Genomic DNA, 17,740 nt, shown 5'->3' on the forward strand with positions numbered 1-17,740 from the left:
ATTAATATTTTATGTGAATCACGTGACTGTCACATGATTTTGAAACCGGAACTTGCCGTAGAGAGAGGCTTTGGACAATTAATTTATGAAATGCAGAGCAAACACTGACAACTAACTGCAATACATAATAGTCAGCAAAGCTAAAGGTTCACAATGAGTGAGGAGCACTACTACCTGGAACTTTGTGAAAATCCTGTGCAATTTGAAAATGCCTCAAGCGTCAACAATGTGTTTTTTGACGAAGCAAACAAACAGGTACATTAACGTTAATAGCCATGGCTAGCTAGAAGGATATGCTCAGCTATGGTGGTTACTCCAGATACAGTTAGCGCAATTATAGCTAGCTAAATAAATCATATTTTATCTTGATTTTACATTCAGCTTGGTAGCTACTGCAGTAAGCTGGCTTATGTGAACGCAATTACAAATAACTAGCTTTGATGAGGGTGGCAGTCAAACTGTTGATTCCCATGTTGCAGCTTGGTGAAGGTCCTAAAGTGTAGCCATACAATATGGCTAATTAATATGGTAGACGAATTAGTGAACTTCAGTCAACATTTAACGCATGTCTCTGGTAGTACATTCACCAGCTAAACAAGGCAGGTTAGATGAGCAGTAACCCTCATTCTCATGCTTCAGGTAGAAGTTACACTGTCCTCCTAATGTAATGGATACCAGGCTCCAAATCCTTTTATATATTGATTGTTCTCTATTTACTCTGGTTGCTCCTTCAGGTGTTTGCAGTGCGATCAGGGGGTGCCACTGGGGTTGTGGTTAAAGGACCAGAGGACAAAAGCTCAGTTGCCTTCAGGTAACGAGATGATGCATATATTGCGACGATGATGATCATAAGCTCAATGATAATGGTCTCTCATGCAGTATATACATTTTCTTCACAGAATGGATGACAAAGGAGAGGTGAAGTGCATCAAGTTTTCAATCGGGAATAAGATTTTGGCAGTTCAGAGAACACCAAAATCTGTGGTAAACATTACAGCAATCGTTCTCAACTCAATGTTATTCAATTACTGTGTTTTCTATCCACGCTGATGGCCTGACCAAAAGCCTCAGTTTTTGTTTCTTGTAGGATTTCATAAACTTCATACCGGACTATCCACATTTGGAATTCTCCCAGGAATGTAAGGTATGCAAGCATATCCAGTGTCAAATGTTTGAAGTTCAAAATAGCTGTAATTTCTTCATGTTGTAACTAAGCATAAGTCAATTTTCAATAGGTGTGATTTGTTTTATATTCTCCTTTTTGATTGACAGATGAAGAATGCCAGTATTTTGGGCTTCTGTTGGACTAACTGGAATGAAATCGTTTTCATCACTGACCAGGGAATTGAGTTCTACCAGGTAAATATGTTTCACATGTATCATATTTCTTGTGATATATAATAAAACCAGTCGTTTTTGTGATTTAGGATAGGAATGCACTATCAGGAAAGTTGCACACCTAGATTGTTTCCTAGGTTATTGTATCACAGCACTATCAATTGAGTTTGCCCTGTATTACTCTTGCTTATACTGAAACATTGTCACATGACACTTACGTGACTCAATTCAAACTACAACCACTAGAGGTCTTAATGTACCACTGACTGAGAAATAAAGTTGTCAGATTTTGCAGTACTGCACAGTATTAGGTTGATTGGTAACGTTACCTCTTTAGACTGGAATATGAAAAGAGGAAGACTGCAATGTGAACAGGGATGCCTGTTAGGCTCAAAATGAAGTTGTCAATGAGATGCTCTCTGTGTTTAGGTGCTTCCTGACAAGCGTAGCCTGAAGCTGCTGAAGAGTCAGAGCATCAATGTGAACTGGTACATGTACTGTCCTGAGACTGCAGTCATTCTACTTTCTACCACCTTCCAGGGCAATGTGCTGCAGCCGTTTGCCTTCAAAGTAAGTGGTCACAACTGACATAAGATGTCTCAAAAATGTCCACCTGCTGATACAGTAAGACATGATATATACCACCAAAAGCTCATGTTCATGTTTGAGCAAGCATTAGCATCCTAAAGTTGCTGGAACTATAATCATCAAACCTATTGTTTTTTTTGTCCCACCAGAGTGGGACCATGTCTAAAATGTCCAAGTTTGAGATCGAGCTTCCGGTGGTTCCCAAGCCAGCCAAGCTCAATCTGTCAGAGAGAGACATTGCTGTGGCCAACATGTGAGTTTGTAACTGTTTTGAATTGATATTTCATATTTTGGCTCGATATTCAAGTAACAATTTCAAACAAAAAGCAAAAGCCCTTTGGGCTGTATGAAGCGGTATGAGCGCTGAATGAGTTGTTCACTTTGTTTCTAATGGTAGTTACGGTCAGCTGTATGTAATGTATCTGAAGCATCACTCCAGAACTACCGACAGTCCCTGTGCTGAGGTGATCCTCTATCAGCTACCCAGGTACATCTTATTTAGCATATTCCTAATGGGCATTCCTCTAAACATGCTGAAATTCCTCCTAACTTAACATGGTCATGCAGCAATCATATCGCCCTTATATTCAGAGTTTCTTGTGTAACTAGAGAAACTAGCTAGAGTAAGAAGCTACTCATAGATGTTTACTGGATCAATCTTGAAATGAAATATCCATGGTGTAATTTATACATAGGCAATACCTGAAGGGCTAAATTGGTAAATGATGTCTGGCCTAACGACATGTTGTTCCCAGGGAGGGATCCTGTAAGAAGACCAACGTGTTAAAACTCAACACCACAGGGAAGTTTGCCCTCAACGTGGTGGATAACCTGGTGGTAGTGCATCATCAGAGCACTCAGGTGAGTCCTTTTGGCAAGAAATGACAATTGGAGCATTTTGAGCAGGGTTCTCACCAAAGAATGTAAGAGGGGTGCTGTGCCACTATGTTTATGTATGTATGTTTTTCTAGATTTCAGAAAAATACATTTTACAGGTGTTCATAAATGCAAAATATCTTGAGTCCAAAGGGGGACCACCTTGTTAAAAAATCAAGGCAGAACCCTGCTTGAGGTTAGACAGGCAAACTACTACTACGGTTGTGTTGTTTCATATCCAGGGTCCAAACCCATTAAGTCTGGCATGATGTAGATAATGTCTTATTTCAGACCTCCATCATATTTGACATCAAGCTACGGGAGCCCGACTGTGCCCTGAACGTCCACCAGCCTGTGCTGCCTCCTCGCTCCATACACCCCTACAGGATTCCCCTCACAGGTATAGGCTACTTGGAATTACTCTATGTATATACACTCATTGGCCAGTTTATTAGATACACCCATCTAGTACTGGGCCTGATACCCTTGTGTGTTCAGAGCAACCTGAATTCTTTGTGGCATGGAAACGTTGCTCAATTGGTATCAAGAAACCTAACGTGTGCCAGGAAAACATTCCCCACACCATTACACCATCAGCCTGTACTGTTGACACCAGACAGAATGGGGCCATGGACTCATGCTGCTTACGCCTATTCCTGACTGCCATGATGCAACAGGATCCAGGATTCGTCAGACCAGACAATGGTTTTCCACTCCTCGATTGTCCAGTGTTGGTATTTGCCTGCCCACTGGAACCGCTTCTTCTTGTTTTTAGCTGATAGGAGTGTAACCCGGTGTGGCCCATCCGTGACCAGGACTGACGAGTTGTGCGTTCCGAGATGCCGTTCTGCACACCACTGTTGTACTGCGCTGTTATTTGTCTGTTTGTGGCCCGCCTGTTAGCGTGCACGATTCATTCTCCTTCCACCTCTCAATTAGCTGTGTTTTCACGTACAGGACTGCCACGGACTGGATGCTTTTTGTTTGTCGCACCATTCTCTGTAAAATCTAGACACTGTCGTGCGTGAAAAGTTTAGGACGCCAGACGTTTCTGAACCCGGTCACTGGTTTTGCCCACTGGAACGTTCAATCGAACAGTAACTGGATGCCTTTCTGACTGCTTTATATAGCAGGTCACGTGACCCATCATTTCTGTGAACGGAGTGGTGTTCTGATAAACTGCCCACTGAGTGTGTACGGACCGGCCAGACTTTACCAACTGCTTGGCTGTTTTGGTCACTGACTGGCTGACAGTATGTGTGTCTTTACCTGTGTTCTCTGCCTTTCAGTCATTCCAGTTGTAATTGTATCACTCTCATGTGTGACAGACAGGTGTCTCTCTACCCATGTGTCATTTTTCTGTCTGAGACGTGACGTGACGTAACTTCCTGTCACTTCACTCCCATCTGTCGCTTTTAGAATATATCTCCTAAAGCCCTGACAGAAACAACTTCACTTCTCCATAGGTCCTTCTGCTGTACCCAGCCAGCCTCCGGTGCCTTGTGAGCTCTGTATCCTTTATGAAACGCAAGTAGCTAGATGAGCTGCGGCAAGCACTTGTCAATGACAATTGGAACAGCTAGCAGGGAAATGGTAGGTGGTGGTATTACTGATGATCATGGATGCTTCCCTTGACCTTCAGACTCCTCATCTTGGAGCGTCTTTCAACCCGACATCATCATCAGTGCAAGCGAAGGTGAGTGAGAACACCCACACATCTAACCATAGACAGCTATGTCCCGGCTTACTGTCTGTTATCATCTGGACCGGAAACAACCACTAACCCCTATTCACTGTAGATCAGATGGGTGTATAGTAACCAACGTGGTAGTAGAGCCACCTCCTCCTCTTCTAGGCTATGTAGTTACCATATTGCTTTCACTTCACTTTTTTTAGTTACCATATTGCTTTCCACATTTCTCATCTACAGTTTGTTCCGGATGGTGCTCATGTTCTTGCATGGTTGTCTGTCCTGTTCTGTGTGTTCCTCCTCTGTTTCATGGTTGTCTGTCCTGTTCTGTGTGTCCCTCCTCTATTTCATGGTTGTCTGTCCTGTTCTGTGTGTCCCTCCTCTATTTCATGGTTGTCTGTCCTGTTCTGTGTGTCCCTCCTCTATTTCATGGTTGTCTGTCCTGTTCTGTGTGTTCCTCCTCTGTTTCATGGTTGTCTGTCCTGTTCTGTGTGTTCCTCCTCTGTTTCATGGTTGTCTGTCCTGTTCTGTGTGTTCCTCCTCTGTTTCAGGATATCAGTGGTATCTGCAGGTGAAGCTGCCGCCCACCGTCAACCTCCTGCAGGACAAGGGCAAGCTGATCGACTTCCTCCTGCGCAGACGAGACTGCAAGATGGTCATCCTGTCTGTGTGCTCACAAAGTAAGACTGCCTTGTGTAACAGAGGGGAGACTGTGTTCGTCGCTGAAGGAAGCACTCTAATGAAACAAGGTTGTAGAATAGACGATTAGAGCCTGAACCATAGAGAACATAGGCAGTGTTCACTCAAGGCCTCTCTCTTTGTGTGTTTCAGTGCTCAACGGGGAAGACAAGGGGAGCTTACCAGTGGTGGCCACAGTGTTCGACAAACTCAACCAAGTCTTCAAAGAGTACCTGGAGGCAGAGCAGACCTACACTGTGGTGAGTACTGCCTACTAGGGTCACGATCATACCAATATCGAGGAAACAAAACAAACACTTTAGGACTTCTTTAGGAAAACAGCCCTAATGTTGGAAACCAAGTCAAGTGACACTAGTGAAAAGTTATTTAGGACAGTAGTGGTATCTTACTAGTAGATCCGTTTAACCATTTTGATCTTGTAACTTGAATAACAAAAAGGATGAAGAGGATATAGTCAACTGAATAGATTTGATTTGTCCATATTACGAATTATCAGGACAGTAGCCCATACACTGTCTGTTGCAGTAACTTGACTTTGTTGTTACTAGGGCTGTTACGGTGACCCTATTATCGCCACACCGGCAGTCAAATTCCATGTGACTGTTTAGTCACGGTAATTAGGCTTCTCCAAGCTCTGCTGCTGATGGTCATTAGTAGCCTACCAAATTTGCTAACTGTCTGGTACTCAGCGCTCTATTGTCCCTCTAATCACCCGGATCGAAAATCTAATCAAACACTTCTTGAGCTCATGTTGCACAACATTTCTATAGGCTATGCAATTGCAGAAGAAAACCGAGTGATGGGATCCTCCTCTTTTTAATAGAGGCCACCTAATCATGGTCACACACCTCATGTAGCCTAGCCCATAGGCCTATATGTTTTGATAAGGTTTGTATCACAACTAAAGTGGCCAAATAACATCTTAAAATTAGGCACATTTGATCCTCTTTTACAAGGGCTGTGGAGCTTAACTGGCATATAAGCATCGTGTGAGTTTCAAGTTTGGGGAAGATAATTTTCCCCATAAAAATGCAACTTTATAATAAAAGCATTACATGCAGAATCGCATTTGTGGTCACTTTTGATAATGGTGTTTTCCTGCTAATGGAACATTTGCACTTACACCCTACTGCAGTGTTCGCATTTCTGCGCTTTATAATGTGAAGAAATATCCTAATAGTTTATTAAATTTTAAGCTAAATGTTCCAATCTGTTGCGTGAGCCACATTGTGTAAAAAAGGTTTTTGATACTAGTGGTTATATTAATTTGGGATCTATTGCATCCCACAACTGTCCCAGACTATATAGGAATATTTATTTCTCGTACAGAATGTAATAGGTCAACTTTCGTACTATTGGGGATAGTAGATTGCCATAGGCAAGTGCTTTTGCTGTTCTTTAGGCCTACTCATCTTGTTGGCCGACGAAAAGTAAATGCGGACATTTCTTCCGATATCTTAAATATGCACCTCGGAATTGAATAATGACGCGCACAGTTGCGTCCCCAAAGTGTCTGTCTTCACTTTTAGCCTGTGAGAAAGACACGATCACATGATGGAGAGCCATGTGAGTGAGGTGCTTTGGAGCCCGCAGCACTCCGGGAGAAGGGCATTCTAATTATTATATTTACCCCAAGGGCACAACGGCCACTGGCTGAAAAAGGCATGGATTTTTTTTTTAGGGGGCATTACGGCCACACAAAGGGGATACCGCCGGGAAATTCAAGGCATTATCAAGTGCTTGTCAAATTGTGAATGAGAGACTGATGAAGTGTGTGCAACCTGAGCAACAAAACAAACAAAGCAGAGCTAATGCCTTTTCAAATGACTTTTTTTCAAGTCATCATTAGAGTTGTGTCATGCAGCCTTACAATATATATTAAAAATCAGAACATATAGCCCAACGTTTGTAGAACTAAAGTTATATAAATAACTCTAAATTAAGCATATACGAGTACCTGTTTCTTTGTTAACTGCTCAACACAGAATATTCGCATCCCTCAAATCATTTGGGGAAATATTCTTTCTATTTTATTCATCTTTGTTCAATTGTATTCTTCATACTATAAAATAATGCCAAAGAATTATAAGCAAATCTTGTCTACTAAATGAACTAGTGTAGCCCACAGTCATATGCTGTTCTATTCTTCTGAAATAGACTACATTTTCTTCATATGTTTTAGACCTGTCTAAAATAAATACAATTTATTGTGAATGTGTAGGCACTATTACATGGATTTATGTTACAAAGGTCTGCATCAGTGGCTTGTAGGCTGTGTGGGAGCCAGGAGATGCTAAATCTGTTAATTACCATGAGACCAGAGTTATTGGCTTGATAATCATAGGCTGACAAAATGTTGTGACCGCCACAGCCCTAGTTGTTACCTGTTGATCTCTTTCAGGCTATGGAGTCTGGTCCCAGCCGAGGCAGCGCTGCTCGGGAGAGGCCTGTCCGGACGCAGGCGGTTATCGACCAGTCCGACATGTACACACACGTCCTGTCCTCCTTCACAGAGAAAAAGGTGACGGAACCTCCTTCCTGTGATCCCATTTCTCACCAGCTAACTGTTTGTTTGAAGTAAAAGGCACAAGGCTACTGTAGCGCTAGTGGTGAAGCCCATATTTCAATGGCTGCTGCCTTATTTGAATTGAAAGTTATTTTTTCTCAATTGCCTGTTAGATGACTGAACATTTATATTGTTTCACCCCTCCAACAGGACGTATCTCACAAATTCATCATTGCTGTGCTGATGGAGTACATCCGCTCACTCAACCAGGTCCAGATCACTGTGCAGGTAGGTACTCATTGCAGAAAAGTATTTTCGGGAGGCTCTATCAGAACAGCTTTTTGGTGTTTTATGCATAATGGTAGGATGACACTGTTTCATCGTGAAACATGTTGTCAGTGCTACATTAGTATGCTTTGTGTTCCTGTAGATTCTGCATATTTATTGTCCCATATTGTCATCAAATTACCTTTTCAATTGGGAACTGTGATGTTGAGTTGTCTGAAATATAAGGTCCACTTTCCTCTCCTCCAGCATTACCTGTATGAGCTGGTCATTAAGACGTTGGTTCATCACAGTCTCTTCTACATGCTTCATCAGTTCCTCCAGTACCACGTCCTCAGTGACTCTAAACCTCTGGTGAGTCCTCAATTATTATAAGCAAAGCTCAACTATTTCATGGTAGTTTGATCCTGTATGTTTTGGGTATTCAGAGGAGTTGGGGTTGCCGTTTAATGCAAAAGGCCAGCAGGCTGTTAGTTCTATAGACGCAATGCTTCAGAAAATATCTAGGTCAAATTCTTCACTTCAGCTGCATGTCATAAGATTTGCCTGTTCCAATGGAAACAATATAAAATCCTTTTGACATATGTGTTTTACCCCGGTCTTTGAAAGTTAATTCCTATATAATATTTAATCTGACATAATGCGTGGGAACCTCCTTCCTGTGATCCCATTTCTCACCAGCTAACTGTTTGTTGGAAGTAAAAGGCACAAGGCTACTGTAGCGCTCGTTGATTATTTACTGTCTGTTGTTCCATTGGTTGAGCAGACCTTGGATCAGTTCTACTGTATGATCTTTATTTTGATTGGTTGTGGAATTAACATCTGTAGTGTCTGTATTGTCTTAAGGCCTGTTTGCTGCTGTCTCTAGAAGGCACTTACCCTGCTGCACACCAGCTCTCCCTGGACATGTTAAAGGTATGATGCACACACACGCTAACATGCAGACTATTTTAAACAGCTATCGGTGATCACACAGGACATCCCCAAAGTCCTTTGTAGAATTGGTTGTTTTTTCCAGAGAATCCTGTCAACTAATTTATAGAAAGTAGCCTTCATGTGAACTTCATTCAAGGCTAACTTATAACAATAAATCCTGGTACTCATATAGACATGTTTTAACATGCTGATCTGTAACGTCCTCCATCTATCTGTCTGTGACAGAGACTGTCCACGGCCAACGATGAGATCGTGGAGGTGCTCCTGTCCAAACAGCAGGTGCTGGGTGCTCTGCGCTTTATCCGCAGCGTGGGCGGAAACGACAACATCTCCGCTCGCAAGTTCCTGGATGCGGCGCTCCAGACGGCCGACCAGATGCTCTTCTACACCATATTCCGGTTCTTTGAGCAGAGGAACCTGCGCCTGAGAGGCAGCCCCAGCTTCAACCCAGGTTAGGTGACACCTCTACACCAGGTCTTCAGCTGAAAGGGCTCCTTATTCCCTATGTAATGTGCTATTTATCACCATGGAGACCACTTACTCAAGAGCCACATTGTCTGAGGTCTGGTGGCTTCACCAATAGCATGACTTGTCTGCACCGAAAGGTGGAAGGAATGGCTCTGCGTAGGGTGACACTAAATTCCTCTATTTCCATGGCTCTGGTCTGACTAACTCCTTTGTAATGACCGTAGAAAGAATGTTATAGAAATGTTGATAACGCCATAGTTTTCAATAATGAATGAGTGCCCTCTGTGGTTTTTAAAATTTTCTTCTATTAGATTACCTTGACCCAAATAATAACTATATTAAGCCAGGAACAACACGCATATGCTGAAAGGTGCTGGAGCAGTTTAGTTGGCTTCGCCTGCTGTTGTGTGCTCCTATTGCTTTTTTTTATTCATATGAACACATTTATCCTAGTTGCATGGTTTCTTTGAAATGTTGGAACACATGGGAGAGTATCAATGGTTGAACCTGTTTCCTATAGGTTTCAGGTTTTGATAGACGCCAACTGAAATCCATGACAGAGCAAAGCATAGACCTTTCTAAATATCCAATAAAAATACATTTGAAAACGTATAAATTAATAAGGACCCAATTGGTACCAATGCTAAAAACACAACCAACAGATGGGTAATAAGTAAAACTTGGAATAAATAGCTCATTATTGAATGACCTGCTAATAAATCACTTTCCACCCAACTGCCACTGGTGTGTATTGACTGACCTTTGACCCAATACTCTGTTTTGATTGGCCTTTAGGTGAGCACTGTGAGGAACATGTGGTATACTTCAAGCAAGTTTTCGGGGAGCAAGCACTCATGAAGCAAGCAACAGTTTGAGCTGTGACATTTCATCTTATCCCACAGCCCGTCTAACTTATTGTAAATGGTTGAAATCATGCTAATAAAGTCATTTGTACATACTCTAACAATCAATTTTGTATTACATGTCATGCTTTATTCTGCTTGACAAAATGTCCTTCTGACTAGCCTTGGGTCATGTTCATTAGGGCACGCAACGGAAAGTGAAAAGGAGTGTTTATTGGACAAGTCAAGGTAGTCCCTCTGCCTAATTAACACAAACCTGGCTTATGGTTTGAAAAATGATCATGTCAGCTTTTATTACTGACGGAAAACCTGATAAATAACCCATAGTGTAGATGAAACTCTTTATTTTACAGCATCGTAGCATCTAGGACAGGTTTACAGTGGAACATTGTCATTTTTTTTGTGTGAAGTGCACAATTGAAAGTGATCTCCTAAACACAATACTACTAGATGCAGTATACAAACACAGGAAGAAGGTCATGGTAACGTGTCAAACACTTTTGGCTCAAAGAGAGGGTAGTAGTCTCACAATTACCAACTGCTTGATTGAGTTGAATTGCCAACTGTTTTCTACTTGCATGCATTACACTTCTAACCCCTATCATACACAATCACAAAAACAGTTGAAAAAGGCGATGGACAGAGTCACGGAGAAGGGATTTCCAGGAAATGCTCATTTACGTACAAGTATCTAACCTTTTAACATTGCTTAAGACTAAACTGTGAAATACATTTGAATTGGTATTGTACATTCATACTATATGAACTGAAAGTGAATTTGCATGTGGATGTGCAATTCAGGGATCGACAGTATCACATTTTGGTTTTGTTAGACATTAAGGAATTTCAAACAATGTGACATTACACCTATTGTTAACAAGAGCGAAGAGTCTACATGGCACACTTTGACGTTCTCATCCTCAACTAGACCCTTACAATGAACAATGCTGTATGCTTTCTGTATTGTAAACCTTTCTAGCATGTGTACATTTTTAGGGTTCAATGTTCCCTTTCTTTCAAACGACAACCCACAACTATTTTCCCCCACATGATTTATCTTCATTGCCAATGAATATTGTAAATCTAAAACCAACACTTAACATACTTTAGTTCACAGTAATAGGTTTAATCCATTATTGACAATGATGGAAGTAAACTAGTGCACATTCAAAAGTACATATACAATATTTAACACCTATTCAAGGTTATTTTAAGTGGAGAATACGTTGACAATGATTTGTGCTTAAAATCTAAATACCTGGAAAGGGCATTTTACTAGGTCACTATGTGCAAACATTTAATTACATTTGCTCTTGAATATCTGACCCAATTATTCCAAGTCCACGAATGGCACTCAAAATTGAATTGTCAGCCCAGGCTTGTGACTGACCTGAACATTTCAATAGTAATAAACCGGTATAGACGCCAATTTAAATTCAGCTTAAACGTCTGCAACAACCATTCAATACCACACACTGTTTGGTGACCTTCCTTTCCCCCATTAGCCTCAGTATCTAAGGAAAGTAAAGAGAGAACACTGATGGTACCAGAAGATTAACCTCTAGATACAGCATCAACACCTTAACCCGAAAGATATTCAATATGTTAAAGTGGGCTGTACATTTGTGTAGTTATGGTACTTTATAGTATATATTTGTACTCTTCCAGTAAAGTACCTGTTAAGTAATGTATTACTTTATATTGTCACCACGGCAATGGCAATTCTCATCAGAAAAACAAAGTTACTATCACAGATATGTTGGGCTCTATTCAATCTGCATCGCCTGGAGTTCAGCGTTTATTGGGTGATTTTTCAAGGCAAGTTCCCCTGCATTCACGGTAAACGCAATGTCGGCTTGATTAGAAATTACCTTTACATTTCTATTCCGCAATCAGTAACGTTTCAGCGATCCAGATTGAATTGAGTCGTAAACCTATGTCTTTATGGTTTCTACGGCCCAATTTAAATGATTAATACTAGTAAGAGGTAAGACATCTTTCCAAGATAGAGTGAGACCTGAATAACCTAGAATAAATAGTTATTTACTGTCTTGTGGTTCTTGTAAGAGACATGCATTAATCTACACAATCTGTACATCTGTGTCATTTTCCAAAAGCCTTTGGATTGACCTCCTGTCTCAGCCTCCAGTATTTATGCTGCAGTAGTTTGTGTCGGGGGGCTGGGGTCAGTTTGTTATATCTGGAGTACTTCTCCTGTCCTATTCGGTGTCCTGTGTGAATCTAAGTGTGCGTTCTCTAATTCTCTCCTTCTCTCTTTCTTTCTCTCTCTCGGAGGACCTGAGCCCTAGGACCTGAGCTCCAGGACTACCTGACATGATGACTCCTTGCTGTCCCCAGTCCACCTGGCCATGCTGCTGCTCCAGTTTCAACTTCCACCTGACTGTTCTGCCTTATTATTATTCGACCATGCTGGTCATTTATGAACATTTGAACATCTTGGCCATGTTCTGTTATAATCTCCACCCGGCACAGCCAGAAGAGGACTGGCCACCCCACATAGCCTGGTTCCTCTCTAGGTTTCTTCCTAGGTTTTGGCCTTTCTAGGGAGTTTTTCCTAGCCACCGTGCTTCTACACCTGCATTGCTTGCTGTTTGGGGTTTTAGGCTGGGTTTCTGTACAGCACTTTGAGATATCAGCTGATGTACGAAGGGCTATATAAATAAATTTGATTTGATTTGATTTGATTTGTTAGTTACCGGTAGCTTGGTACACCAAAATTAGTCTTGGCATTCAAGTGTGTACAACCAGAGAGCAGAGCTGTAAAGAATCATGTCCACAATACAATGTAAGCACACAGTCCAGCAGTGTCCAGCCTTAGCGGTCTGTGTCTACTCCGTCCTCTTCACATTTCATGGCAAGACAAATAAAAAAACTGTTCCACACACTCGACCCGGACTGTAAAAATGATTTGCATGACATAATTGTTATGTCAAGGCTTTGGCTCATTCTTCTGATCTGAAAGTCACTCAAAGTCATCTAAATGGATGGTTGATCCATGGATTTGAAATAGAGAACATAATTTCCAGGAGCATCAGTTCATAGCTGACATCTCCATGAAGCCTATTTCCTCCAGAAATAAAGGGACAACCACATGAAAAATTCCTCCAAAACCTTACTGATGTCCCACATCTGTCTCCATCCAAGTTTATTCAGGTCCCATTGTTCCTCACTGTCCCCTGAGATCTGTGGGAGGAGTCCTCTAGCGTACAGGGGTGTGTACAGCAGCGCTCAATCCGAGGTACTCCAGGTTCTCTGCTGCGGGCAGGAAGTGACTACTGGTGGGTGTGGCCTGAGGTAGGAAGTCCTCCTGGTAGTCTGGGTTGCTCTCGCATACAGAGCGAGGGAGGGTACTGCGGGCCATGTTCAGATACTCGGGTCCCTCCGGCACACGTGGCAGGGAGTTGAAGAACTTGTTGTCCGGGTCGTACCCAGAGGAGGTCCGAGTTGCCCAGGCTGGCACGCTGGGGTCCTCATAGTTGGGGTTGAAGACATCAGAGAGCTTGGTGTTCTGGTTCATGTATTCTAGAATATGGTAAGAAAAAAGTTAATACCCAGGCTTACAGTAGAGAGCAGTGATGATGCATGTTGCTAAACTGTTACGCTCTCAATGCATTTCTGTTACTGTAAGTTGATCTTTAAGTCAATAACTCTCCATGGATACAGTTTGTACTGTACCTGGAAGAGCAGCGAGATCTTGCTCTAGAGAACCACCGTGGGTGGGGTCTGTGATGTCTTTCTTTAGAGAACCTCTGTGGGTGGGGTCTGTGAGGTCTTTCTCTAGAGAACCACCGTGGGTAGGGTCTGTGATGTAGCGAAGGATCACACTGTTCTCTCTCATCAGATGGCCATTCTGTGGTGAGCAGATCGAAAATTCAAATATCAGCTGTGTGTGTGTGTGTGTGTGTGTGTGTGTGTGTGTGTGTGTGTGTGTGTGTCGGTTTGCACGTGTGTTTACCCCTGAGTTGTGGTGCTGGGTGGTCTTGTCGGGGAGAAGATACTCCTCGGCATCGACCACATCCTCCATGTCCTCTGATGTACTGATCAGGCTACGGTAGAACTTAGAGTCCGTGGGACTGGGCAGGTACATGCAATCATCTCCCTGAAATGTACATTTAAAGTGAATTAGATATAAAATAACTACCATTCTTAATTAAAAGCTGTATTTTATTTTTTGCTTATGTAAAAACGTTTCGGCCATCAACTGCCTTTATCAGAAAGTCAATTAGTCACTATCACGATCACAATCAATACCTTGTCTCTAATGTCCCGTCAAAGAAATAAGAGTTGGTGCAACTATCTAATAGAATAATAATAATATTTTCAATTACCTGAATGACCAGATAGCGAGATGGATCCCGGGCCATTTTGGAGAACTCAGAGATGAGCTCCCTGAACCGTGGTCTGCTGTCTGCATCGATCATCCAGCCTGAAGGAAAATAAAACTGGCATCAAACCCCTTGTGTGTGTGTGTGTGTGTGTGTGTGTGTGCAATACATATATATCTATGGCGCACATCACTCACATTTGACCATGATCATGTAGACGTCTATGGTACAGATGGGGGCTGAGGTAGGCGCTCTCCTTTCTCCAGGACTCCAGAGATCTCCCTGGCCGGTATGCCATCGTAGGGCTTCGACCCAAATGTCATCAGCTCCCACAATGTCACACCTTGTATGTCATTACAAGGAACATCATCAGGAAACCTTTCAGAAGCTGCAGTTGTTCAGAAGTTCAGTTTATTTGACTATTTCCTCAAATACGTGCTGTACTGTTTGTCCAGTTGGACTTACCGTAGCTCCACACATCACTCTGATGGGTATAGGTCCAGTGAAGGATGGACTCCAGTGCCATCCACTTTATGGGCACCTAGGAGTAAAGATTATTGGTCAGCCATGGTTGAGTGAGTATTTTCACTCACTTTATTCACACTGTTAAATCCATTGATCATCCAGTAAAGATTTAACTGAATTCAATGATTATTGTTCCAGTAGGGAAATGAAATGTGTTGTACAAAAATAAATGTGACTATTGAAATGGTCAGTGGTGTCGGCTGCTCCAACCTTTCCCCCATCAGCGTGGTACTCCTTCTCGTCGGCGGTGAGCAGCTTGGCCAGTCCAAAGTCCGTGATCTTCAAATGGTGAGGCGTCTTCACCAGAACGTTCCTGGCCGCCAGGTCACGGTGCACCAGGTGACGCTCCTCCAGGTAGTTCATACCCTGCAGACAACATCCAAAAGACTCCTTGTGACTCGGAGGCTGTCCTGATATGGACACTACATACACAATGGTAGTAGATGAGGTCATTTGTTTCCCTCCACACAATGCAAAGCATTGTATAAATTCAACCCATTAATATTATCAGTAGTAGAATTGGGGGTGATATGTAGGTGCAAAGAGAAAATCATTTTGCCATACAAAATGTTTTTTTGATCTGAATTCCTATTGATTTCACAGTGGTGAATTCACAGACACACTACATGACTAAAAGTATGTGGACACCTGCTCGTCGAATCATGGGCATTAATATGGAGTGTGTCCCCCGATTGCTGCTATAGCAGCCTCCACTCTTCTGGTAAGGGATTCCACTAGATATTGGAACATTGCTGCGGGGACTTGCTGCCATTCAGCCACAATAGCACTGATGTTTGACGATTAAGCCTGACTCTCAATCGCCATTCCAATTCATCCCAAAGGTGTTCGATGGGGTTGAGGCTCTGTGCAGGCCAGTAAAGTTCTTCCACACCGATCTCGACAAACCATTTCTGTGTGGACCTTGATTTGTGCAAGGGGGCATTGTCATGCTGAAACAGGAAAGGGTCTTCCCCAAACTGTTGCCACAAAGTTGGAAGCACATAAATGTCATTGTATGCTGTAACGTTAAGATTTCCCTTCTCTGGAACTAAGGGCCCCAGACCATTATTCCTCCTCCAAACTTTTCAGTTGGCACTATGAATTGTGGCAGGTGGCATTCTCCTGCCATCCGCCAAACCCAGATTTGTCCGTTGGACTGCCAGATGGGGAAGAGTGATTCATCACTCCATAGAATGCGTTTCCACTGCTCCAGAGTCAAATGGCGGTGAGCTTCACACCACTCAGCTGACACTTGGCATTGCGCATGGTGATCTTAGACTTATGTGTGGCTGCTCGGCCATGGAAACCCATTTCATGAAGCTCCCGAAGAAAACCGTTCTTGTGCTGACGTTGCTTCCAGAAGCAGTTTGGAACTCTGTAGTGAGTGTTGCAACCGAGAACAAATTATTTTTACGTGCTAAGCGCTTCAGCACTCGGCGGTCCCATTCGTTAGCCTGTGTCGTGTACCATTTTGCGACTGAGCCATGGTTGCTCCTAGACGTTTCCACTTCACAATAACAGCACTTTCAGTTGACCAGGGAAGCTCTAGCAGGGCAGAATTTTGACGAACTGACTTGTTGTAAAGGTGGCATTTTATGACAGTGCCACGTTGAAAGTCACTGAGCTCTTCATGAGAGATTCTATGGAGATTGCATGGCTGTATGCCTGATTTTATATACCTGTCAGCAACGCGTTTGGCTGAAATAGCCAAATCCATTCATTTGAAGGGGTGTTCACATCACATACTTTTGTATATATCGTTCCAAATTCCACCACTGGTTATCATTATCAAAATGAGGCAAATGAGTGTTTATCCAGAGGTAAGCATTTGTACAAACAAAGCCCTTTTGACCAGGAACTTTAACATATAACCTCCCAACACTCATGGAGGTCTACTTTGAGGGGGGAATAAACAGCTTCAGATGCCTAATTCACTAACATTTATCAAATACAGCCTTTATAGCTTTTTATGCCTGCTTTGAACCATATTTCCATAGAATCAATAAGACAAGCTGCAAACAGATAGACACCTCTGTGTATTCAATAATTAGCCCTCAGCAGGCTTACTGTACAAATAGACTAAGTAAAGCCAGAGGCAAGGTCCCAACCAAGGCTCGGAAGAGACTGCTGCTCAACCAAGAGGCCTGGGAGGTTGATGGGTGTGAATGTGTGGGGAGGTTAAACTAATCTTTCAGATTAAACATCCATTCCTAACTACACCCGAAATTGTGGGAAGGCAGAGCGAGTGTCAAAGAAAGCGAAGTTTGCTCCAATTTGTAATAATCTATCAAATCAAATTTTATTTGTCACATGCGCCGAATACAACAAGTGTAGACCTTACCGTGAAATCCTTACTTACAAGCCCTTAACCAACAGTGCAGTTCCAGAAGAAAATATTTACCAAATAAACTAAAGTAAAGGATAATAAAAAGTTACACAATAAAATAACAATAACGAGGCTATTTACAGGGGTTACCGGTACCGAGTCAGTGTGCGGGGTGTACAGTTTAGAGGTTTCTATATTCATTTTATTATTTCACCTTTATTTAACCAGGTAGGCTAGTTGAGAACAAGTTCTCATTTACAACTGCGACCTGACCAGATAAAGCAAAGCAGTGTG

General features: G+C 42.4%; 2 protein-coding genes across 4 annotated transcripts in view; one reads left to right on the forward strand and one right to left on the reverse strand.

The window, feature by feature from the left end:
• rmc1 (regulator of MON1-CCZ1) lies at positions 1–10,357 on the forward strand. Of its 3 annotated transcripts, none has more exons than XM_024399878.2 (20): positions 1–255; positions 735–811; positions 900–984; positions 1,088–1,144; positions 1,273–1,359; positions 1,768–1,908; positions 2,076–2,179; positions 2,324–2,413; positions 2,682–2,787; positions 3,094–3,202; positions 4,269–4,313; positions 4,445–4,498; positions 5,044–5,241; positions 5,324–5,430; positions 7,593–7,712; positions 7,908–7,985; positions 8,232–8,336; positions 8,829–8,897; positions 9,144–9,369; positions 10,182–10,357. In XM_024399878.2, exons 1-20 carry the CDS (start codon positions 154–156, stop codon positions 10,259–10,261), a joined length of 2,040 nt encoding a protein of 679 aa, XP_024255646.1. In that variant the 5' UTR covers positions 1–153; the 3' UTR covers positions 10,262–10,357. The 3 variants fall into 3 exon arrangements, with proteins under 3 accessions (XP_024255646.1, XP_024255647.1, XP_042154735.1); XM_024399879.2 differs by having other exon boundaries at positions 13–255; positions 5,044–5,172; XM_042298801.1 differs by lacking the exons at positions 1–255; positions 735–811 and having other exon boundaries at positions 919–984; positions 1,072–1,144.
• A 2,505-nt stretch (positions 10,358–12,862) lies between these two features.
• LOC112232691 (melanoma receptor tyrosine-protein kinase-like) overlaps positions 12,863–17,740 on the reverse strand; it is a 47,870-nt gene continuing 42,992 nt past the window's right edge. The window contains 8 exon segments of the mRNA XM_024399876.2: positions 12,863–13,792; positions 13,946–14,120; positions 14,226–14,369; positions 14,599–14,696; positions 14,793–14,831; positions 14,834–14,938; positions 15,061–15,136; positions 15,331–15,486. Of these exon segments, the coding sequence (XP_024255644.2) occupies positions 13,470–13,792; positions 13,946–14,120; positions 14,226–14,369; positions 14,599–14,696; positions 14,793–14,831; positions 14,834–14,938; positions 15,061–15,136; positions 15,331–15,486 (1,116 nt within the window). The 3' untranslated portion in view covers positions 12,863–13,469.

Source organism: Oncorhynchus tshawytscha, linkage group LG16 (genome assembly GCF_018296145.1).
Source record: "Oncorhynchus tshawytscha isolate Ot180627B linkage group LG16, Otsh_v2.0, whole genome shotgun sequence".
NCBI classification, from domain to species: domain Eukaryota; kingdom Metazoa; phylum Chordata; class Actinopteri; order Salmoniformes; family Salmonidae; genus Oncorhynchus; species Oncorhynchus tshawytscha.